Source organism: Mycteria americana, chromosome 12 (genome assembly GCF_035582795.1).
Source record: "Mycteria americana isolate JAX WOST 10 ecotype Jacksonville Zoo and Gardens chromosome 12, USCA_MyAme_1.0, whole genome shotgun sequence".
NCBI lineage: Eukaryota > Metazoa > Chordata > Aves > Ciconiiformes > Ciconiidae > Mycteria > Mycteria americana.
In genome coordinates, this window is record NC_134376.1 from 3,664,427 (window position 1) to 3,688,418 (window position 23,992).

The 23,992-nt window shown below is 42.6% G+C and overlaps 1 protein-coding gene across 7 annotated transcripts in view; it reads left to right on the forward strand.

The window, feature by feature from the left end:
- TOM1L2 (target of myb1 like 2 membrane trafficking protein) overlaps positions 1-23,992 on the forward strand; it is a 60,725-nt gene that overhangs the window by 16,694 nt on the left and 20,039 nt on the right. For 4 of the 7 annotated variants that reach the window (XR_012777589.1, XR_012777588.1, XM_075514929.1 and 1 more), the window contains exons 2-12: positions 4,600-4,684; positions 5,377-5,455; positions 7,112-7,261; positions 11,626-11,760; positions 12,735-12,893; positions 13,680-13,796; positions 16,452-16,585; positions 19,040-19,088; positions 20,200-20,323; positions 21,432-21,549; positions 23,492-23,567. Coding sequence is in view for 5 of the 7 variants with exons in the window: in XM_075514929.1 (XP_075371044.1) it covers positions 4,600-4,684; positions 5,377-5,455; positions 7,112-7,261; positions 11,626-11,760; positions 12,735-12,893; positions 13,680-13,796; positions 16,452-16,585; positions 19,040-19,088; positions 20,200-20,323; positions 21,432-21,549; positions 23,492-23,567 (1,226 nt within the window). In the remaining 2 variants the exon portion in view is untranslated. The remainder of the gene's footprint in view (positions 1-4,599; positions 4,685-5,376; positions 5,456-7,111; positions 7,262-11,625; positions 11,761-12,734; positions 12,894-13,679; positions 13,797-16,451; positions 16,586-19,039; positions 19,089-20,199; positions 20,324-21,431; positions 21,550-23,491; positions 23,568-23,992) is intronic. The other 3 variants (XM_075514932.1, XM_075514931.1, XM_075514933.1) reach the window with 2 other exon arrangements.

Consider the following 23,992-nt stretch of genomic DNA (forward strand, 5'->3'; position numbering starts at 1 on the left):
GGGAACCGATAGCATCTTGTTTCTGAGAGAGACTTTCTGATAATCTCACTGGTGGTATCATGTCTCCGTGTGAGACACTAACTCCTGGCCCCTGCTGCGGTGACGAAGTCGGCAATAACACAGCGCTCGGAGGTGCTCTCGGGGCAGAAGCTGTGCAAGGCACCCTTGGCACCCGGGCTGGGAGTTGCCAGCCCTTTTGTTACGCAATTAAACTATACTGTAAACTCTTCGGTTCAGTGAAGGGAGGTGCAGGAAGGACTCCTACTCATTGCCTTTTTCCTTCTCTAATTTAACATTTCTTATGTCACCCTGGAATCCTTTGGTCGTGTTCCAGAGTCCTTCAGTGAACTAGTGCCATTTAGATGCCTTTTAATGAGGTTGAAAGAGATTGAGGAGCTGGTGACTTTTTTAAAGGGTATTTGCATGATTTGCATGCCATTCCTTCACAGTTCTGTGATAGTTTCCAAAATCTGTTTAATCTTGTCTATTTAATCTATTTGCTGTTTGAGGATGAGCCTCAGAGAGATGCATGGCTTCCAAAATGTCCGATAAATACTGGACAGGTTATTGAGTATTTTTAATTTACTGCATTTTGGATATGTTGGGCAGGGATTCTCTTACGGATGAGTGCAGGCAGAGCTGTTTCACCAGAAATCCAGAACTACAACCTGCTGCGTTTTGGTTCTGGAAGAGCTCTACAGGCTTTCAGTTCATTGCAGCGTAATACTGTTCTTCAAACAAATCACACACAAACCCGTATGCCTTCTCTGCAGTCAGTTAACTCCTTTGTAACAGTTGAGAGAGCACTGCAGCAGCAAATCTGGGTCACACACCCTACAAAGGACAAACGACTACAGATGACAAGAGCTTGTGTGCTCTCTGTCGCTGAAGAAGAGACTAAAATTAGCTTCTGACTCTTATTCGAATTAAAAATTACCCAAGGGAAAAAGAACTAATTCTCAAAAAGACAACTGTTACGTCTTAAACCCACACAGTCTCAACCACATATTACTCCAACTACAGAACAGAAATGCAAAAATAAAAAGGCGGTAACCAAACTTTCTGGGAGAAAGGGGATTCGTTTTCCCTAGTGTATCTCAGAAGGGAAATACAAATGAGGTCATTGGGGACCCCAGACGAGTGTTCCTATGCCACCCTCTGTACAGTGCTGCAGCAGCATCTCTTCACTCTACTGTCTCCAAAATACCACAGTTTTTAACTGTGGAGTAGTGCCATATACACATTTTGTCAAAAGAAACCTTAACTAAATGGGTCTTACAAGACCAATGAATGAAGTGGCTGCTAGCACAGCTTTGTGCAGGATCAGCGTTTTCCACAAGCATTTATAAGAAGTGATAGCAGAACCAGAGTACGAATATTGCTAAGTTGCCGCCTGATGCCAAATGCTGTCAAGAACACACAAATTTGTTAATATAGTTTTAGATTAAGAAAAAAAATCATACACCCAGATTAAGGAATATCCTCTATTTAAGGCGTAATCTCTCATTTTGCAGCACTGTGCTTATAAATCCTTTGCAGCTTTGGAGAGCACCTTCTCCAGCAGAGCAGATGTAGTGATTTTTTTATATCTCTGAATATTAAGGGTTTTTCTCTAATGTTAAATACAACGTTTTCCTAAGCAACAAGGACTATATGGAGGTGAAGGCAGATCACATTCTATACCAATAAAGCCTTATGTACAGTATAAGAACAAAATGCAACTAAAAAAAATGATTGTTACTAGTAGCTTTGCACAAAGATGAATTCCTGTACCCCAGAAAACATTAAACAGCTCTGCCTGCACTGTTCCTTAAGAGAATCCCTGCCTAACATAGCCTAAATGCAGTAAATTAAAAATAGTCAATAACCTGTCCAGTATTTATGGGACCTTTTGGAAGCCATGCATCTCTCTAAGGCTCCTCCTCAAGCAGAAGGAGTTTTCATTGCCAAAGCGAACTCTGCTGTGAGGTGGTGATGGCTGAAAGAGACCCAGAGGTGAAGATGGCACAGCTGGGTGTTCTGCAGCCTCTGTTTCTTCCCCGATGGGTTAAGACCCTGTGCAGCGATCTCCATGCCTTGCAGCACTGCCTCTCTGAATGGGAAGCGAGGCCTGCAAAGAATGATCTCCTGTTCCGTAATCTCCTTTTCCATGGGGTCCTCTCCATTCTGGAGATAGATGGCTTCTTTTCAGCACTCTCTGCTTGGATTTTGCATAGCTGTCTGGTTTGTCTCAGACTTGTACAATTCCTGTCCTTGGTGGAGCTGCTTTAGCCACAAATCTGGTGTAGACAAGTCATTGAAACTTGAATTACCCAGGCACATAGTCTTTCTCCAAATAATGTCTCGTAATTATGGCCTGTGGGCATCTATATCCTCAGTCACAGTGATAGAAATGTTAATGGGAAAAACATCGTTGGTAAACAGAGAGATGTGTGAAGTCCTTGGAGCCTGGTGTTCTCAAACAAAATCTGCTTGTTTTGGGGGACAGATTGGGGTCTGATGTAAAGACAGAAGGATAGTTGGAGAAGATGGTACCTGTGGTTTTGTTTCTGCTTTAATGTATTTGGAAGTTTTTTTCTTGGTTTATTTTACATTTTAAAAATGCTTTTGTTTACCCTATTTACCTTCCGACATTGGATGCCAGGGATCTGTAGAAAAACGTAGACTAATTTAGCGGAGAAGGTCATTGGCTTGAAGGTCCCCTTTTTAGGTGTGTCTGGCAACAGGCTTTAACGTTCAACTCGATAGCATCTCTGAATGTGGGTAGTGTAACGCAGATAGGGTTTGAATGCTGCAAGTGAGAAGTGTGAAAAATTCAGGGGACGTTCTAGGCACCACTAGACAGAACTATATTGATTTAGGAGGAAATCCCAAGGAGGAAATAGTTCTTGTCAACTGATTACTTGAAGTTATGGTTATGCTACTCTTGCAGACGTCTATAAATTAAACTGCCAACAGTTGGCATCTACCACTGTCACGGTGCTATAGGTCATCCTTCCCGTAGAATTAGTCTGATGCCGGAGTGACTTACTTACCTGTCACGCAAATAGTGAGGGAGCATTTGGGAGTCAGAAGGAAGGCGGGTTGTGCTTGGAAGATGTGTACGTAGCCCCAGCATGGGGAGGAGATGGGGGACATAGCGTGGGTCAGAGGGAAGCAGTGCCCAGCCCCCTGGCAAGCAGATATTGAAGGACCGTGGTACAGGAGTAAAAGAGTCCCAGGGAAAAAGGGGTGCCCCTGAATGATATTGTGACCTGAATTGTCACGTGCTAAATGTTTTCATGTGCTGGTGGTTCTTTCCATACTGAAATCCTGGACTTCCTTGAACTCTGTCTCCAAGTTGCTATCTTTCTTCCCTCGATTCATGTGGAGATATTATCTACTAAAACAGGGAGGAGGTTGTGTTGATTTTGGGGAGATTTTCCTACCTCATAACTTGCCAACAATGCAGCATCTGAGAAGTTTAAATTGGAATTAGCTGACATTTTCCTACTCTCGCAGGAATTCGGGAGTCTTTGAAGAACAGCCCATCTATGTGGGCTGAGGGTAGTGAGCCTGAGGCTAGGAAGGCTCTGCAGAGGGACCTGGACAGGCTGGATCAATGGGCCAAGGTCAATTGTGTGGGGTTCAACAAGGCCCAGTGCTGGGTCCTGCCCTTGTGTCACAACAACTCCATGCAACACTACAGGCTTGGGGAAGAGTGGCTGGAAAGCTGCCCGGTGGAAAAGGACCTGGGGTGTTGGTCAACAGCCAGCTGAATATGAGCCAGCAGTGTGCGCAGGTGGCCAAGGAGGCCAAATAGCATCCTGGCTTGTATCAGGAATAGTGTGGCCAGCAGGACTAGGGAAGTCATCACCCCCCTGTACTCGGCACTGGTGAGGCCGCACCTCGAATGCTGTGTTCAGTGTTGGGCCCCTCACTCCAAGAGAGACATTGAGGGGCTGGAGCGTGTCCAGAGAAGGGCAACGGAGCTGGGGAAGGGTCTGGAGCACAAGGCTGATGGGGAGCGGCTGGGGGAACTGGGGTTGTTTAGCCTGGAGAAAAGGAGGCTGAGAGGAGACCTCATCGCTCTCTACAACGACCTGAAAGGAGGGGGTAGAGAGGTGGGGTCGATCTCTTCTCCCAGGTCACAAGTGATAGGACGAGAAGAAATGGCCTTGAGTTGCGCCAGGGGAGGTTTAGACTGGATATTAGGAAATTTTACTTCACTGAAAGGGTTCTCAAGCATTGGAACAGGCTGCCCAGGGCAGTGGTTGAGTCCCCATCCCTGGAGGTATTTAAAAGAGGTGTAGATGTGGTGCTTAGGGACATGGTGTAGTGGTGGACTTGGCAGTGCTAGGTTTACGGTTGGACTTGATGATCTTAAAGGTCTTTTCCAACCTAAACGATTCTATGATTCTATAATTGATTCTGTCTGGAAACCTTTATTCTGATCCCTGAAACTAGGAGGGAAGGTTTGACATTGCTTACAGTCAGTGGGGACTTTTTTTTTTTTTCTATCTTTCTTTTACTGGATAGTTTCAGCTCAAAGTAACTGAAGATGGATTGAAGTATAGTACCTAATCAGGAGGATGTGAAAAGATTTATTTTTCTTTACAGAAAAGGCCACAGATGGCTCTCTGCAGAGTGAAGACTGGACACTTAACATGGAGATCTGTGACATTATCAACGAGACAGAAGAAGGGTATGTGCTATTTCAGCAAACTTTGAAAGGTTCATGAACACAATCTTCATCCAGTCATACTTAGCATGTGAGGAGGTGCAGTGAGTCTGGGGGCAGATGCTCATAGTTTGAATGCAGTTTGCATATGAGTTGCTTAGTTTTCCTGCTCCTTAGACATTTCAGAAAACTACTGTATGATGCAGCACTTTCTGTGGTCGGTCTCTGCTTGGGAGGGCTGGCATGAAAAACGTATTGCTGGAGAGGGTACCAAGTTCGTACCTGTGGGGTTCTTGTTTTCAGCAGGTGTATCTCTTTGCAGTGCTGCAACGCTATTAATTTTGGTCATTTGAATAGAGAGCTTCTCTGATACATCTCCTTCAGCATCAGAAAAGCTGTGCTGCTTGCAGTTTGCAGGAGAATTGATCACTGGTCTTATGCCCTGGGCCTTTTTCTGAGTGGTTGTCAATCTTTCCTGCTTGATCAACATCCTGCCTTTTTGGAGGCCTCGGGCATTGCTCTGGTCTTGATTTCTGTGATATCTTATCTCCTCACGTCTCCTACATGACCCTAGTTTGGTTGTAGTAAAGTAATATAAAGTTAACACACATGCTTATGTCCAGCTGGAAATGGTAAAGGATTCCTTTTCCCACAGTATATGGCATGTGAAAAGTGTGTCTGAGCTGTCTTTTAAAAATGGTGTGTTTCTCCTTCAGTCCAAAGGATGCCATTCGAGCACTGAAGAAGAGGCTGAATGGAAACAAAAATTACAGAGAGGTCATGCTGGCGCTGACGGTGAGTGGGGGCAGGCTGGAATGCCTCAAAAGGGCAGAACCCTTTTCTTTTGTCATTTTCCTTTTCCTGGCCCTCTCTCGAATGCATACGCTATTTGCTTTAACAGCCACTGCTCTGCCCTTTTCTTCTCTCCAGTGGCCTCCTCACTTCCTTGGGGAGAGCTGCTGGAAGCTTTGCATAGTGTTTTTCTGACTCAATTGATTTCTGCTTTTTTTCTGGGCTCTTATTCATCCCAAGTACTGACTGAGGAAAGTTAAAGTAGCCCAGACGGGTCTGTGTACCCTTTGGGGCTTTCCCTTCTACTTTCATCTCCCTGTGTCCTACTGTTTCTCCACTCCAAGACAACAGCTGTGGGCATATCTGCAAGTGAGGATGATGAACTTGCCGTATTTCCAGCTTCTTAAGTAGCTGATGCACAATTTCCCTTGTGAACGGATCTCTGTAGGAGACTTGAATTAATTTATGCTGATCTAATTTCACTCAATAAAGTGTAAATTATATTCTGTGCATTTAGGCAGCACTGCTAAGGTGTGAGATAATTTGCCAGTGACCTTTCCTGCTGATGACTTTAGCTAGGGGCTTCCTGGATAATGCAGCACTCGTGAACGCGCGGTGCTGGGCGGGCTCTGTGCCACAGAAGTCTGAGGAATGAGCAGCAGTAACTAGATCGAGTTATACTGCTGTGGGTAGGTGATCTGTATGATTCTTTCACACAGCTCTTGTTGCATCTCCCTGACAAAGCGTGACTGTATTTTCTGTCTTCTTGCCATTTCCTATCCTGGATTGTCACTTTGACAGATTACCAAAGACCAAACCATGAGATTATCCATTGTGCAGGAAAGAGCGAAATTCATCAGGAATGAGTCCATGTCATCAGGGCTGATGAAAGTAGCTGAAGTAGGAGAGTAATTACAGACTCCTCAGATACAGAGTCGTAGTGGTTATTAGGCATGGCTGTAAGGAGAAGTGACGCATTGGATTTATCTCCATGCTAATCATGTTCTTCAGAGAAAAATCAACAGCTGTTCTTCCATGGCAGTTGAATGGCAAGTGGAAGGTGCCTCTAGCTAGGTTGCAGGGGGAAAATGTGTCAAAGTATAACCTGTCAGAGCATCCACAAGGGAGTGTTTTGAATGAGTGAAGATCATTCACCTGAATTCCCAACTCTAAAACATGGCTTATAGCTCAGAGCAAGCGGGTCCAGCTGTGTTCCAGGTACATAGAAAATGGTGGAGTGCCACAGCATGATAATATTTCACTGTGACAGGATGTCCTCTGTCTTACTGCTGTTGATGTGATGCTGTGTACTTAGCTGTTCAGCTGTCCAGGTTGGAAAGTTCTGCTTTGTAGAGGAAGAAACTTTATATTTGTTTACCTTGGAAACAGGCAAAGGTAGATCACAAAAGTGCTGATTATGTTAATGGTGGGTGAGGTACACCTAAATGTGTGTGTAGAGAAGGAAGCTTTTTGGTAAAATTGGGGAAGAAAAGAAGATTTAAGAGTATAAGTGTAATTTCTCCTCTGTCTTCTCTCTCTCTCCCATCAAAAGTTTTGAAATTAAAAAAAAAAAAAGCAAAATCAGAAACCAACCACATAGGTGCTGTGTGTGTGATCCAGCTTTGCTCCAACAATGAATGTTTTTTTGTGTGTGTGTAGGTGTTGGAGACCTGTGTGAAGAACTGTGGCCATCGCTTTCATGTCTTAGTGGCAAACCGTGACTTCATAGATGGTGTTCTGGTGAAAATCATCTCGCCCAAGAATAATCCCCCTACTATTGTACAGGATAAAGTACTAGCGCTGATTCAGGTACACAGCTTGTCTCTGCTTCCATATGTTGCTGCCTGAAATAAGGACTGTCTGCTTCAGTGCTACACATTGCTAAACATGCTGTCATCATTAAAAATGTTTTTAATATGTAAAAACAAACAATATATCCAGGTTGGCAGGGAAGAGCAGACATGCACACGCATAGATATTTTATCCAGGGAGAAATGTCTGGAGTCTGGTTAGAGAGGTACCACTCTACTCTAAAAAAGAGGACTTAATAAAAGATAAATGGATGGCTTTGCAATTTAACAGTCAAATGTAGAAGCTGAGACCTGCTTCTGTGATGGGCTTGTCATCTGAGGCCAGGAAATTTTAGAGGATCGCGCTTTTGCTGTCAGTTGCAGAACACTTACCTTCCTGTGTCTGTTTCCCTGACCGTAAAATGGAGCTGTTTCCCTCCATTAGCAAGCATTCTGAATTCCTTTTGAAGATGGTTATAGAAAAGCAAATGACCATATAGGAGTTAAAATGGTTTTGGTGTCTTTTCTCTGGTTATTATGCAGTAAAAGCGCACTGTCAGATCCTTGCCTGTAGTGGGGAAGTTCAGATATAGGCCTGTCTGCCACTTCTCCTTCTGTGCAGCATAACAATAAACAGCCATGTTAATTCCACAAACCATTAGCAACACATGAGGAAACATTGGTGCCTGCCTGGAGGAAATCTGACAATTAAGGAAGCTTTATCACTAAGCTCCTACAGGCTATTGCATACACCAGAGACTAAAAGACACTGCGTATTTAAAATGATATAAACCTGCTGCAGTGTTTCTTGTGGGAAGGTATTTACAAATGCATAGCACAGTTTTCCAAATATACTTCTGATTTTTGTGGCAAAGCACGCAGTTGAATTTCTGCTGGTTTATTTGTTATTTGGATACACAGATAGGACATCGTTAGAGCATGACAATGTAAATAAGTGATTTCCGAACAGGAAATAGGCTGGGTGGGGAAATTAGGTGGGCATTGCATTGGGGTCTGTGGGGTCCCTTTATTTCTGGTCTGTGATCTCAAGGCTTTCTAAAAAAATTGCACAAGATAAATGAAATTATTAAAAGCAATTCTTGTGCATCTGACTGAGCCCTTGGTGTCTGCCTGCTTTGCTGGGAGAGCTGATGCATGCTGTGACCAGGAGATGAGGTTAAATACTGTCCCATAAAGGGAAACTGTGCGTGTTTTCGTACTGTTTGCTCTGCTACAGTGTTTTAGAGGATGTTGGTTACACTGGGTCCTGGATTTAAGTGGATTCCCAGTCACCAGTGCAACTGAGATGGAAGTGTTTGTAACATAACCGAAAAGCTGCAGTCATTGCCTCGGTGTATTAAACAGAGCTTTATCTGAGCAGACTTAGTGCAGTAGAGCTAAAAGCCTCACTCTGGCTACCAAATGCCTTTTGGTATAAAAAGCCTGAGAATTATGAAAGTTGCCTGTGGGTGGGTTCTGTTAGTGTCTCTTTAGCTGGAGGTGGTAGGGGACTTTGTTTTCCAGATTGCCTGACAAGTTTGGAAAAGTGATTGCAATCACTCATCTCAGCTGCCCTATTGACACACACACCCAAAATATCCCGTACGTCATGGCCACTCTGCTCAGCTTAGACTTTGCTCTTTAGAGCTCCCTGCAGTTGGAGTTAACTACATTCCAGGGGGCTGATCTCTTCTCAGCTCTGCTCCACTAACGTTACATTTATCCCCTTCTGTAGGCTTTTTACAATTTGATATCGGGGAATTAATAAGACAGAAATGAGAGGATTAATAGCAATGGGAAGCATGGAAAAAAGCTGTACAAACAGCATATGTCTTCAGCCATACAGCTCTTGTACTCCTGGGCCTTTCCGTGGCAAGGTAGATAAAGCTGCCATCCAGTTTCTTATCTAGAGACTTGACTGTTTTGAGATGTTGGGCATCTCGTGTCTCACTTCCTTAACCTATTTCCCAGTGTACACGAATTAGCATGTATTACATATTGCTTATCCTTTCTTCTTCACCTTGCTAAAAGGCCTTGGAAATATTCCTTATTGTTGTGCCTCTGGTAAGAGCTTGCATATCACCTCAGAGTTCATACCACCTTGCTGCCCAGCAGCTGAGCACTGTCATCAAAGATGAATCATGAGGAGACTTTTAGTGGCATGGCAAATTCTTTTGAAGGCACATGTGTTAAAAAAAAGTGTCCGACACTGGAAAAATTGTCTTGAGATGGTCACTGATTTAGGGGCCAGATTCGCAATGGTATTTAATTAACCTGTTTGGGCACGCTGAGGTGCCAAGAGGGATTTATACAGCAGCATCCTTAAGTATCTACCTTTGATGATCTTGCCCAAAGTCTTAGAAGATCTGAATTCAATCTCACCTCTGTCATACGCTTGTTTGGACAACAGGCAAGTCTCCTAAGCTCTGTGTGTAGCTCCTTATCTGTAAAGTAGAGCTAATATTACTGTTGCCTAGTTGAATTTTAAGCTGTCTAGGACAGGGATTGTCTTACAATGTGTGTAGACAGCACTTAGGACAATAGCACCCAGTCCTGCTTGTGACCTCTGAGACAGACTAATGTAGATAATGCTCCCAGCTCAGGTGAAGAAGAATACAAATGAAAGTGTCTCCTTTCTCCAGGGAAGAGAGTTGAGAAGAGAGAATATATTAAAAAGGCAGAGTGCAAATGAAGTGAGTTCACCACAACAAAATCTGTAGGAAGCCAGTGAAAGAGAGGATGCATTACTACATCCTCCTGGGCAAACAAGCCTCATTAAAAGTGGGGAGCAGTAACAAAGCATACTTTTGCCTCTAAGTTTCTTTTGAGTGATTATTAAATATAACATCCCTTGCCTAACATTTTTCACTCTTATTTGCAAATAGAGTTGCAGTGGGGAACACCATTATGTAGAAGCCTCGTTCAGATTACTTCTTATGTAAATTGAAAATGCAGAGAAAGTGCAAAGGTAGAGTTACTTGTACAGTCAATATCTCCGTCGGAATTAGGGATGGTTTGGAAGGTCAGTTCCAAGGAAACAGAATGGCTCTTTGCAGTCGGAGCTGTTTTCTCTGGCTGAAATAGGGCTGTTTGGACTTGCACTGCATCAGAACAGTTGATGCAGTTAATTTACTCTTTAACAAAGCTGAGAAGCAAACCCAGATTTGTTAGCTTGCAACTGATAATGGATTGTCTCCTGGGCATGTAGGGTAGGAAATGCTCTTTCTTAGAATTGAACAGAATAGGTATGTAAGTTAAATATTAATATTATTTCTTATCTTGTTTTGCTGTCTTTGATTTCACTCCTCTCAAATATTAAAAAGAGGTTAAAAACAGCTTTTAAAATAAAAATAGTCAAAGAACTAGTGTAAAAGTGATGACTAAATGAATTAAGTTCAGAGCCCACACACATGTCTCGCAGTAGTTCTGGATCCAACACACTGATACTCTGCCTCACATATGTGGGGGTTTGGGGAATGCTTCATTTCTAACTGAGTCATAATATTTCAATTTTTCCTTCCCCTAAATTTTTAATACTTGGCTAATTTCCAGCAAAAGTGAAAGGGGGTAGAGGCTTTCTAGGTATGCTCCTAGCAGCTTCATGAGTACAGGAGGCTGGCTAGCGAAGAGAAACACTTAGTACTCCCACTGAAGGAAAAGCTCAAATGTGAATTGAAGTCTTTTTAGACACGAGAGAATTCGTGCGGGAGAGATATTATGAGTGTTCTGGCTGTGGGAAATTCTCCCTTTAAACTTGTTCTTTCTGACACACCGGGGAGTCTAAGTGTTGGATATGCTCTGTAAGAACCCAGGCCTCATTAGTTCTGCTGCTCATGGGACTGCATGTTTCACAATGTAAGAACCTCAGAAACTACCTTTTTTATTTAAGTTTCATCCAAATAAAATACTGAAGAAAACTTGACAGCTGTGTTTTTTCTTTGGTAACAAATGAGGGTGTTTCACAAAGTAAATTGAGATTACCTAAAACGATGTATGACTTTATGAATTTTGCTCAGATCAATTTAATCTTTTAGACACGTTTTTGGTGGGTCATTGGGCATAGAATATGCAAGAAAAGATCAACATGCAATCAGTGCTAAGTAGAGGAGATTGCAAGAGGCTTTCATTTGCATTTACAGATTTTGATGATGTCAGGGGCTAGACATAGCTACTGTGCACTGGGTTCCTGTCTGTTTTATATTTGAATAAAATGTGTACGTGAATGTCTTCATAATATTTGCAGGATCTTTTTGACCAGGTCTAATGATTACGGCTTCCCTTTGAAGCTGAAACACATGAAAGGTTTTGTAGTCAGTATCTGATGTCAGGGTGGAGCTGGAACTTCATTTGGAAGGTTTATGGATAATCCCTCATGTTTTCCAGGCTTGGGCTGATGCCTTTCGAAGTAGCCCTGATTTAACTGGAGTAGTGCATATTTATGAAGAACTCAAGAGGAAAGGCATAGAGTTTCCCATGGCAGATCTTGATGCTCTGTCTCCCATACACACACCACAGAGGGTAAGCTGCAGCATTGCAATTCCAGGGATGTTTTCCAGAGATGTCTAAATAGTTGGGTAACTACTCTTCATTCCCCTCCTGTTTGTCTGAATTTGGCTCATTTTCTCACTCCCAGAAGGACTTTTTAAAGGGCATGTAGGAGGAGCATAATGCAGCTGCATTTGACAGGCTGATAAGCTAGTGCTATCTCCTCCCTTGAGTCAAACATCAGTCTCAGAAGAGAAGAGAGTTTGGAGGTTTGTACACTTGTCTTGTAGCACAAAACCACCAGGCAAATGCAACTAATTTGTTCAGAGAAAGTCCAGCAGGATATATGATTGAGATTTACTTATTTTTCTCAAAAGTATGGTTGTTTGCATTGGTGATAACCCTGAACCAAGGCCTGCCTGTCTTTCAAAGTTATACAGAGTCTGAATCTCTCACGGATCCCATGGTAAGGTGAGGTCTTTACACCTTTGAAAAGTTAGGTCTGTAAAGTTGACAGAACTGCTGCTAGGAAGTAACTGAATGATCACAGGTGTTCTGGTTATTCACTCTGAAAACTGAAGTTAATGAATCCTTGAAGTGGTAAATGCCAGTGATCAAGGACTGAAAGATTACAATTTGTTTGCCAAGATTAATTAAATACCATATCAATGTATCACATTGTTTTTTGTAAGCCTGCAACTTAATTCCTAGTTTAAAATAATTCATAATTAGTTATCATTGGCTCTTGTTTTTATTTTGCTTCTCACTTTTTTTGTAAAGGTAAATTGACTTAAATGCATGTGGGTTGGGTCAAAAGATATGGGCATACATTTTTGTTGCAGCTGTCTGTTTATGGGCTGGCCTGCCAGTCTGTTTTTGTAACTACACTGACCTTTTCCACAAGGCGCAATTATGTTCTATATTTGAACGTATTTAGCCTGAGGTTGCTGACAAAGCAAGTGCTGTCACAATTCAGCTTTTGAACTCCTGTCTTTTTGATGTGGCAGAGTGTTCCTGAAGTTGATCCTGCAGCAAATATGCACAATTCACAGTCTCAGCAAAGGATGAGCACCAGTTCTTATTCTTCATCTTCTCCAACGGCGTATTCTGCTCCTCAGGCCCCAGCTCTGAATGTGACTGGTCCCATCACTGCTAATTCTGAACAGGTATTGGGATGATGATTCTTTTGAGTGAGACTCTTTCAGCAGATCAAATTAGAAACCAATTTGCAGAGGAACTTTCATTTTAACTCTTTTGACTTTGATTGCCTCCTAGGTCTGGTTCTACTTAGTAATCTTTCCTCCTATTATCCTGTAAAATCTGCGCTTTAGATTTGTATGTATGGCCTCCTAATGGCAGCAGTTACGAGACCTCACAATCTCATATACCATTCCACTCAGTGGTTGTGCAGTAGGTTAGCAGTTATTCTCATTAGCCCCCCTCCTTTAAAGGCACGGAATGTCTTGCAGATGCAGGAAGTCTTTCTAACAGGGAGTTAAGTCTGCATCCGTAAGACCCTTACAAATGCCTTAATATAGGATCTTCTTTTCTCTCTGCAAAAATAATGACTTCAGAGCCAAAGATCCTGCTCAAAAGTTGTGTATCTTTCTCCACATTCGGGTGAGGCACGCAAGGTGTACTGCAGCCGAAGTCTGTTTTTAGGTGCTGTTTTCAGTTGCTTCCTTTCCATACAAGCATTGCACATCTGGGTTTGTGATGATAGTGAGTGGTTCTACAAAGTTCTTTCCTTTTTCTGTTGCTTTTCTAAAATTCTCTCCTGGGTAAACTTTTTATCTTTACATTTTTTTTTCCCTGCTAGAATGTCTGGAGCCTCAGATAGCAGGTCAGACAGAACAAGAGGTATCACAAAGTCAGTTCTTGAAAATGATCTGTATTTTCTGATATATATAAATACTGGTGCAGTATTTTGCTGTCTTTTTACCCCACTTTAGATTGCCCGGCTGCGCAGTGAACTGGATATTGTTCGTGGGAATACAAAAGTGATGTCTGAAATGCTGACAGAAATGGTACCTGGACAAGAGGATTCCTCAGACCTTGAGTTACTCCAGGTAACTGTTTCCTAGCAAATATGATTCTGATCCTTTCTGTGCTTAAGTTTTTCGGGGGGGGGGTGGGTTTTGTTGTAGTTCACCTCACTGCCTTGGTTTGTTTCACAAAATTAATGTGGACTGCACTTCACTCTGATTAGTCTCATCACTTGATATTCTTCATTTGTTAAAGCTTCCAGTGACAAGGATTTCCTAACTTCCCTTGAAACTCGTTCCAGTGCTTTCTTCTCTGAGTAGCTAGAATTTTTTCCCAACGTTGAATATAAGGTCTCCTTTATCACAAAGCAGCTTAAAATTGTGACGGGCTCTGCTTCTTTTACATCCTCCATCATCAGTCATACAGTGGCAAAACACTCCTGGTCGCTATGCAAGAAAAAAACAATCCACGTTTCCAGCTGGGCTAAATGTTGCCAAGGGTCTGTGGATTCTCTGCCGCTCAAAATCTTATATATGAACTAACTGTCTTTCCAGAGATGTGCTATAGTTTCTCCTGAAGGCAGTGGCTTAAGGCAGGTGCTCAGGCAAAGTTTCATGCTGTCTGGAGGGTTAGACTGGGTTTCTTTGCTGGAAAGGGGTTTCTTTGCTGGAAAGTCTCAATCCAGCGCAGCATTTATTATCTCAAAAGGGAAAACAGTTTTAGTTGAGCTCATGTCTCAGGCTTCATACCTGTTTCCCCAGGCCAGTGGTAGCAGGGTGCCCTTTTGCCTGAGGAAAGTAATACAGTACCACATGCAACACAGATGAGGAATACTGTGATCTAGCATTCCAGCTGCTGCCCTTAACATGGTATTTGCCTCTCCATAGCTTCAGAAATAGGCTTCTGTTTTGATCTTCCAGCAGGGAGGATGGGCTCCCACAGCAGTACATTTGGAGGAAGGCAGGGAATTGCTCTCTGTGATACATGAGAGTTTGAAATCCATCCAAAAACTGGTCTCTCCCATGCAGCGGTATTGTGTGTTTGTCTCAGAGCCATCATGGCAGCTGATGAGAGGCTTTGCAATAAAGAGCCTTTCAGTTACTGCCCATTTGGGTCGGACTGCTCAAAACAAAAGAAGCTTCCAGGAAACCACGACAGACCAAAACAACGTCGAACAGTTTGCTTACATTCAGAAACAACTACTAACATCTTGACAGCGTAACCTTACAGCATAGCTTTAAGGTGAAAAAACTTGATCATAAAATGGAGTGACAGCGTCGATTCTTTATTCCAACTGGTTCCCTTCTTTGACTGATACATCCTAAATCTGAATCACAGAGCTGGGGAGAACCCAGTTTTGATCACAAATGATGGTTAGTCTTTTGAAAGCTGTGAGCCGGGTGCTGCATGCAAGGACTCCTTGCTTTGAGGTTTATATAGCCCTCCTCCTTAAATAATTCCTGACATTTTCTCCAACAATCAAATGTAAACAGCTTGCTAGAGAGCCAGCTCTGAGCAGAATAGATAGGTACTGTCAGCCCTCTCGGAAAGGCAGCAAACAAACCTCTGAAATGTCACAATCTGCTTCTAAGGTGATGGGATCAAAACTGACATTGGAGAACACATTCCTCAAGCTGTTAAGGCAGCTGGATTGCACTAGGTGAAATTTATCCAGAGCTTAGGATGTCAGACCAAGCAAGGAAAACAAACACATTTTTGCTTTAATCCCGAAGGTTGTGTACCAACAAGTCATCCTTGTTTAGTGCTGAATTTTTGCTGTGAAGTGGAGCTGGGCGGGGTGGAAGATGACAGAGGGACATGCTTTAGTTGAAATGTCAGTGCTTATTGAAGTAAAACCGTGGGCCTAATCAGTGGCACCATGCCATATGTCACGTTTCTTCTTGTAGTTCCTCCTCAACATACTGGTTTTGAGTCCTTTCAGGAGTAAAGAATTCTGCTAAGTAATTGGTGGTGGAAGAGATGTCCTGGAAGCATGAGAACTCCTGGTTTAGGCAAGCTCAAACCTAGATTTCTTGGCATGAGAGACTGCTAAAATAAATGCCCTTACTCTATATTCTTTAAAATTTGCTTCTGAAACTCCCGACTGCCTTTTTGCAGTCTCTTGTCTGTGGACTTGTTCAGTTGAAGGGAATGCTTCTGTGTATAGTTCAGTACTGAAGTGTGTGCGGAGTGCTCATCTTTTCATGCTCCTGCTCCTTGTTTTGTGTTCACACTCATGTTCTCGGTAGTTGGTAAGTTCTGTGTCCCCAACCCTTTTCTTCCTGCTGTGTAGCACACACTTAGCTACTTGTGGTAGCCATGATGAACATTCTTCCCCACTTGTTCCACCACGTGCATCTTTTAGTTTTTAAGGATGATATTGCCAAAAAGAGCAGATTGAATTTTCCTTGAAAGCTCTCTTCTGGAAAGCTGTTGTATTAACATGTTTTATTCTTAAAACAGATCACTAAAATACAGATATTTATTTTCTGAAGTGCTCAGAGTTAAAGAAGAATCAGAATGTTGAATTGTAAATAGGCTCTCAAGGTTTTATGCCACCGTCTCTTGAAGGGCATGTTTGATTAGATGTGCTTTTGGGTGACATTTAATCATGCAAAGATAGACTTGTCTTAGTGTTTCTCAGCTGGGGGATATGTTTGGCTGTGAACAGAGCTCAACTAAATCTACTTATTGCTATCTGCTTATCAGAATGTGTGTGCACAATGCATTCCTCCTAGGAACTGAACCGAACCTGTAGAGCTATGCAGCAGAGAATTGTGGAGCTTATCTCACGAGTGTCCAATGAAGAAGTCACAGAGGAACTGCTGCACGTGAATGATGATTTAAATAACGTCTTCCTCAGATATGAAAGGTGGGGCACCTTTTCCACCAACTATTTACATTCGTTCTGGGTTTTCACTTAAGTGTAAAGTAGGTCAGTTGACAAGCATTGGCCATCTGGGCCGATGGTCCACCATAACAAAATGCAGAGAACCAAACCACAGAAAGCATTTAGAAAGTCTTTTTGTGGCCTTCTATGGTAACATTCCTGTTTCAGTTGTTTCCTTTAATACTATGATTTTTTTTTTGTCCTAGCCATTGAATTTTTGTGGGGCATATCTGTAAAATGCAGGGCAACTTTGTGCAAAACTCTCTCAACTAGCAGAGACTTGAGTCTGCAAGTCCCTGTTGTGCGGTGCTGTACAGATGTGGGGACTTGGGACCAAAAATAGCACAGCCACAGTCGCTAGTTCCACTTGCTAGCCTGGGCTCTGCACGAATGCTTGGGCTGCTTCCTGGCCTAGGGAGGCTCCCGTGAGCTCTCTCGGTCTCCTGATCTCTGAGCGCAGTTCCAGTACTGGTGCAAGGAGAGCTGCCTGAGGTGGGTGTGACCTTCATGCATGTAAGGGTTTTGTTTTTAAGTAACACTTGAAATCTTGAAGAAAGCCTGTCTTGCGCAGAGCTGAGGTTTTGAGGAGTTGGTCTGCGGGAATTTGTCCCCGGGGCGGGACTTGGGTCATAGGACTTTGGACATGTTAGACAAAGGCGCTGTCAGCCACATCTGCTGCAGTAGGTGACACGTGATACAGCAGTCTTGGGAAAGTTTAATCTTCCCCTTAATGACAGGCCTGGGGAGTGAGGCACTAAAGAGTACCCTTTGTTCCTTGCTCTCAGCACAGGGCTTTGTTTCTCAAGCCTTTAAAAATAAGACTCTAGACCTGTGAATCTGTGCTGTCACGGCAAAGGCTGGAAAGAAGACTCAGTGGCCTCGATTTTGTCTTTGATTTAGTCGTTCAGAGGAGATTGAGGCAAACTTTACAACAAATGCTGGCTTTTTATGTGAAATGGAATGCGTTTCGTGCACGAGCATGAGTCTACAAGTGGCAGAGTGTAACTGTCACTAAGGCTTAGTCTGGTCACCCTTAATATTTTTTCTATTTTCCTCCATCTGCGACTTTGCTGACTGGGGCTAATGTATTTGTAGTCATTATACACTGAAAAGTGAGCTGAGTGATGTTAGCAAGCTATTTGTGGTCGAGTAGCTGCACTGGCCTGAGTGTTTCGATAAATTCCAGTCCTCCTCTGCTATTCCAAAAGCTCCACATTCTTCACACTGATTTCTAGTATGGGTACCGAGCTCCGTCAGTGACTCAAGCAGGAGCTCTGGCCTTCGCTGTGAAGCTTTGGATGTAAACGAACGTGTGGTTCATAAGCCTTTTGGTGAGAAATATGAGGTGGGAGGTGTCTTAGGTTTCCAGCTAAGGGAGCTGGATTTCCAGTAATAGTAGACACCCACAGTTTCCTAAAATTGAAATTTGGGCCTGAATTTGTTTTTGCTGCATTTTCCTCTGTTACATTAAGAAAACATTTTAGTTTGCTTGAGATTCCCTGTTGTATTTTGTCCATCTGGGAGAAAACCCACAGGATTATATGAATATTATGGGGTTTTTCTTGAAAAGAGAAGCTACATGTGAAACTACTTTTAAATGAGGAAAAACTCTAACCTCAGAGAAATCATGGTGCTTTTCCTGGTAAGGAAGGAGATTGGACTGGCCTCAGACAGGAGGTAGTTCCCCCTGCTTTTTTGAGTTCGTGAAAGCTGGGTTTAGGTTTGTGGCCCCAGAGGTACAGTTGGTTGGGGAAGGAGTAGAGAAGAGACCAGATCTTGACTAGCCAGACTTCTTCCCCTAAGAAGTATGAGGATTTTTAGCCAACATCATTACTTTTTATTCTTGGAAAATACCAACCTATTTGAACATAGGCTCTGACGATCCTTAAGCTGACCCAGAATGTTTTAAAAAATGAATTTGCTAAGTGTTGTTTCTCTTGCCATGTGCTGCCTGGGTAGGGCTGTGCTAGCATGCATATGGCTTCTAATTTACATGTATTGCAGCAAGAGGGAGCTGTTAAGTGGGAGTAAGACTTGCTGCGGTGCTCAGCTTATTTAGCTGGGAGCATCAATCTTGCTGCAATTCCTCCTGTCCCTTGGCTAACAGAATAGTCTATCACAAAGCACTTAATGAAAAAAAAAAAAAAAAAAAAAAAAAAAAAAACCAAAGACAAATCCTACAGTGGTTTTCAGGCATGTGTGTCCTGCAAGATCAGATTAGTCAACTTAATATCCACATTTGCCAAGAATGCAACTTCTGTAACTATCCTCCCTTTGTCCTAGCTTGGTGTTAAAGCTTTCAAGGTTCCCTCTTGAACCAACGATAACTAAGTTCAGTGGCAAACGTATCATGGCTTTGTTATAAACTTGTGGTTTTCATTGTTTATTGGTGTCTTTGATAGTCCATGTTGGTTTTTTGGGTTTTTTTCTAAACAGATTTGAACGATACAGATCAGGACGTTCAACACAAAATGCCAGCAATGGAGTAAGTACCTAACTCCATTTATTGTATCAGCAGCTACGCCATACTAGCCATACTGATATCACTAGTATCAGACTTTTTATCTGTCCAGCCCTGTGTCCTGCCTGGAGTGGCTAATAGTGGATACCAGGAAAAGAGCATAAGAATGTAGCAAACTTCAGGTGACAACTTTTAGCTCAGGCAGACACTACACTAAAACATCTCTGTGTTTACAGTCCTTGATGGATTTTCTTTCCTCTATTAACTTTTTTGATTGCTTTTGAGTCCATGCAGACTTTGGGCATTCACAATGTCCTTAAGCAGTGAGTTCCACAGTTTCACTACACATTTTTACATACTTATGTGGGTATATATATGTAATAAATATTTTTTTAACATTTGAACGAGTCACTTAATGATTTTTATTTGATCCACCTAATTCTTCTTCATGGTGTCTTACAGTATCACTGTTCAGATTAATTTTCTTCATGCCACTCATAATTTTAGGAACCTCTCTCATCTCTTTTTTCAGCAGCTCCTTTCCAAGCTGAAGAGTTACAGTTCTAATTATTCTTTCAATGAAAACTATTTTATAGTTGTTTTATAGTGTTCAAGATCTGAGTTCATGATGAATTCATACGTGGCACTATTACATTTTCTATTTTGCTTTCTTCTAACAATTTCCACTATTTACTTTGCCTGTTTGAGTGCCACTTGTACTGCACTGTGATGCAAACTTCAGCACAGACTCTGCATTGTAGCTTCAGTCACAACAAATTAGTTTTGTTTCTGAAAACAGTTTATACTTAATGTGGAAGATGTTAGCAAATTCAGTTTGACTTAGATCTGATGTTGGTCCAGTGCTAAAAGAGGTGGAGAACACTAAATCTGAAGAGATGCAGATGACCTCCAGGAGAGTTCCCTGCTGTGCTGAGCAGTCAAACTTGAGGGTTTTTTGGTGGCTGACCCTTTTTATTCTGCACTCATCACCGCAGTATCCAAGACACTGGTCCATCTGGCAGTGTGCCAGAGAGATCTTTTTAGGAAGCACCCTTTATTTTTTGGTGTTTAATGTTGCACTGCAAAAAGAAAACTTTGGCATGTGTAACTTCCTGTGTTTTTTGTGTCCAAACAGGTACTGAATGAGGTGACAGAAGATAATTTAATAGATTTGGGTCCTGGCTCTCCAGCTGTAGTGAGCCCAATGGTCGGAAACTCAGCACCCCCGTCTTCACTTTCTTCACAGCTTGCAGGGCTTGGTGAGTACCTGATCTAAATAGTGCTGATGAGCGTGAGGCTGCAATGCATGGACGTTTTCAAGCCTGACCAGTCTGTGGGTCTTGAACAGCATGTGGGGGCTGCTAGGCAATCTAGGCATGTGAGGAGCAAGTCTGAGCGGTCACTGAGGTCCCTGTGACCGACCTGAACACCTAGTACAAGCTCCTATCACAGTTAAATGCCTCTTGGGGATTTATGAGGAGCCGTTTTCCTCTTTCACTTGTGGGTCAGGGAGTTTCTGCTCCCTTGGCTCTCTACTACCTGATTAATGTTGCCATGTAGCCTTCAGAAGGTTTGGGTACGTGGCTTACAGGATTGGGAAGGCTTTCCTACTCCCTGGCACTGTAGCAGTCTGTTATAGGGAACCAGCCTGGCATGAAGGGAGGGATTTGTTAACCAAAGGAGAAAGTGAAGGAAAGGATGCAGGTTCTCATTCATGGTAAAACTTGTACTACTACTTTTATTTCTGCATAGGTATAGCAGTCCATGAAATCAGTCTGGTGAATGTTCTTGATTCCCCTTCTACAAATGATACTTGAAATCTTTGGATGAAAGGTTTTATGAAACTGTTAGGTGTTTTACATTAAATCAAACCAAAGATTGCTCAATATAATCACTTGATTTGACTGAAGGTTCTCCACCTCTTTCGGCATTGCACCAATATCATATCACTTGATCTGAAACTATTGATTTCACAGTCAATAGCTGAGAGACAACATTGTGGAGAAGACGAGTATCCATGCACCAAATTTTGGACCATGATAGTGAATAGTAAATATCTCAGGATGAGATTGGCAGCAGGTGCACACCAATTCCCAAATGCTGGCTTCTCGATGAGGAATATGTACAGTGTGGTGCTTCCAGGAGGAATAAGACAATCTCTGCATTTGTTCTTTAAGAAATGCATGATTAGCAGCCTCCAGCCTCTTCTGGACAGAATTGTGCTCAGTGCTACAACTGTTAACTAGATGATATCTGTAGCTGTCCTGTATTGTTAATGACTTCCTCTGTAACCTACACAGTCATGGCAGTGATGCTTGCATATGGTTTGCTACTTCATTGGTTTGCTTTTTTTGCCTCTGGTTGCAGACTTGGGTGCAAACAGCGTCAGTGGCACACTCAGCTCCCTACAACACTGTAATCCTCGTGATGACTTCGATATGTTTGCACAGACAAGAGGCAGTTCCTTGGCTGAGCAGCGAAAGAAGTATGTTGGAGTTTGTCTTTAGTTCTGTTTGAGTCATGGCATTGCTCTTTTCTAAGGGCATAAATCTGAAACTTCTTGACTTCATTCCAGACTAAAAAAAGTAATTTTGGTCTACGTTTTTGTGCTTTTAATCCAAGCCCTATCCTGTTGGTCATTATTATTATAAGCAAGTGGAGAAGTTCCTGCTGCTGGGCACAGCAGACTGGCTGAGTAATGTTATTTGTCTGTCTTAGTTAATGAGCTCACTGGAAACTTGGAAATGAACTTGCCTTTACTTCTGCAGATGCTTCTTCTCATAGAAGCTTGTCATCCCATCCACCCGGCCGGTGCTTGAGATACAGGAGCATAAGGGTCCTTCACCTGAAGGTCATGGATATACTTTGGTGACTGAATTACTGTCATCAAGGGCTTGGAAACAGAATTACCATCCAGTTAAACTCTCCCTTTGGCCCAGCAATCAGACTCTTACAGGCTGTCAAGGCAGTGTAGCTTGCCTAGCTGCCATGCTGTCCCTTATTTGTTTATATGTATAGGACTTGCATCTCTAGAGCTGCAAATCTGGCACTTTCAAGGGCATTTAACAGGTCAAATTATTTTAGTGTAAAATAAATTATGCAATTACTAAGAAATCCTTTGATCCCTGTCAAGTGAGATTCAGTAAAAGACACATTCAGGTATTTTTCTTTCATATATTATTTCTTGCCTCCTGGTTTCAGATTCTAGAGGATGTAGTAGCTACCAGTAGTCAGAACATCATCAGTATCTTGTCTCAAACTAAGAAATGTTGTTAAATAGTTTAGCTCAGACCTTAGCAGATTATGAAAAACTTACCAGCTCTGGAAAACTTGAGCCAGCAAATTTATTAGGATCTTTTATTTGCAGTTATCAATATAGCTATTGGTACTGCCTCAGCTGTAGTATCAATGTTGAGATGATGTGCTCTACTGTAGAGGCGTACGTTACCACTGGAGATTTCAGGCTGAGAGCCCTAATGTATAGTCAGAAAGGAGACACATTGCAGAGAGATCTAATGGAGGTCCCTCTGTCTGTTGTGCTAAATGAAGCACGAAACTAGTCTTCCCACACTGCACCTCGATCTCCTTCTGCGAGCTAATGGAACAAGGAGCACACATCAGTCCATGATTTCACAAGGGAGGATTGCTATATCTTCCTTGGATTGTACGCTGTATAAATGGAGCAGCAGTGAGGCAGTAAAGATGTGAGTGTGACTTGCCGCGGTGTGTAGGTGAGAGCCTCTGGGTGCTGTGCTCAGAGCTTGGGAGAAGCCAGCACGCTGGAGGGGAAAGTGCTCTTCCTGCTCAGACGCGCGGCTCCTCCCAGGGGCTAGTTTATGGGCAGGTGTTGGCATCTGCTTCAGCTCATGGTTCACCACTGCACTCTTGAGAAATGATGCTATTTCCTCTGTCACCTGACTGCTACGTGTCCCTTTTGCATAGCAATTTAAGAAGCTTTTTAAAAATCCAACCTCTGTACATAGTGCATTTCTTTGTACGCTTCACTGTCGTTGCTTAGTTATGTTTCATCTGTCTTCGAGTCTCCCTCTGCCTCCCCCCATGCACGCACCAAGTTCAGGCTTCCAAATGTCATCTTCAAAGCTTTGCAAAATGCAATCTGTAATCAGGCTTCTTTTCATAGTCCCCTGCTAGCTCTTGGACACACTTATGGTGCCTCGTAACCTATTTGCCTACCTTTCATAATGCCAATCATTCTTTTTGCTTCAACATGCTTCCTGAAACTGATGGATGGTCTTTATACAGAGCACACTCCTCTTCTTGGAATACACTTAGTCCACTTGAAGTCTTGTTATGAAAAAGAATGTGCTTTCTGATTTCCAGGGGAGTTAAATCAGAGTAGCAGGTGCGTTCTGCATGGGTGACTGCTGGACTTCCTTCTAGTTCTGTGGTTTGTTCCTTTCTTTCAGCGTAACATATGAGGATCCACAGGCTGTCAAAGGACTAGCATCTGCCCTGGATGTTCGAAAACAGAACACAGGAGGGGTAGGTCGTTGCTCTGTATTTTGTTATCTGAAGCTCTGCATGGAATCCAAGCTGTAGGCAGCTGCTTTGACCGAGACTTCTCATTCTGTATTCCAGCAACATGCTAGTACTGGCTATTTTGAAATTGATATCTAGGAGCAAGTACTTGCTCAGTAATGATATCTAAAGAGCTGCTACTTAGCACACCAGTCTAAAAGACTTTAAAATCATAGTGGGTAAATTCTCCTGTGTTCTTGCAGCTTGCCTGGGGGGTCTAGCTCTTTGTCTGGAGTCACTGCCGAAAAGAATAAGTGGGGAACACTTTGTGAACACTGGTGTGCGTGTGTTTGGTTCATTTTTGCTTACGAAAGTTGTTACAGTCTTAATCTACTAGACTTTGCTCTAAGTGCATGGATACACAAGCAAGTTACAGGGAGAGAAATTAT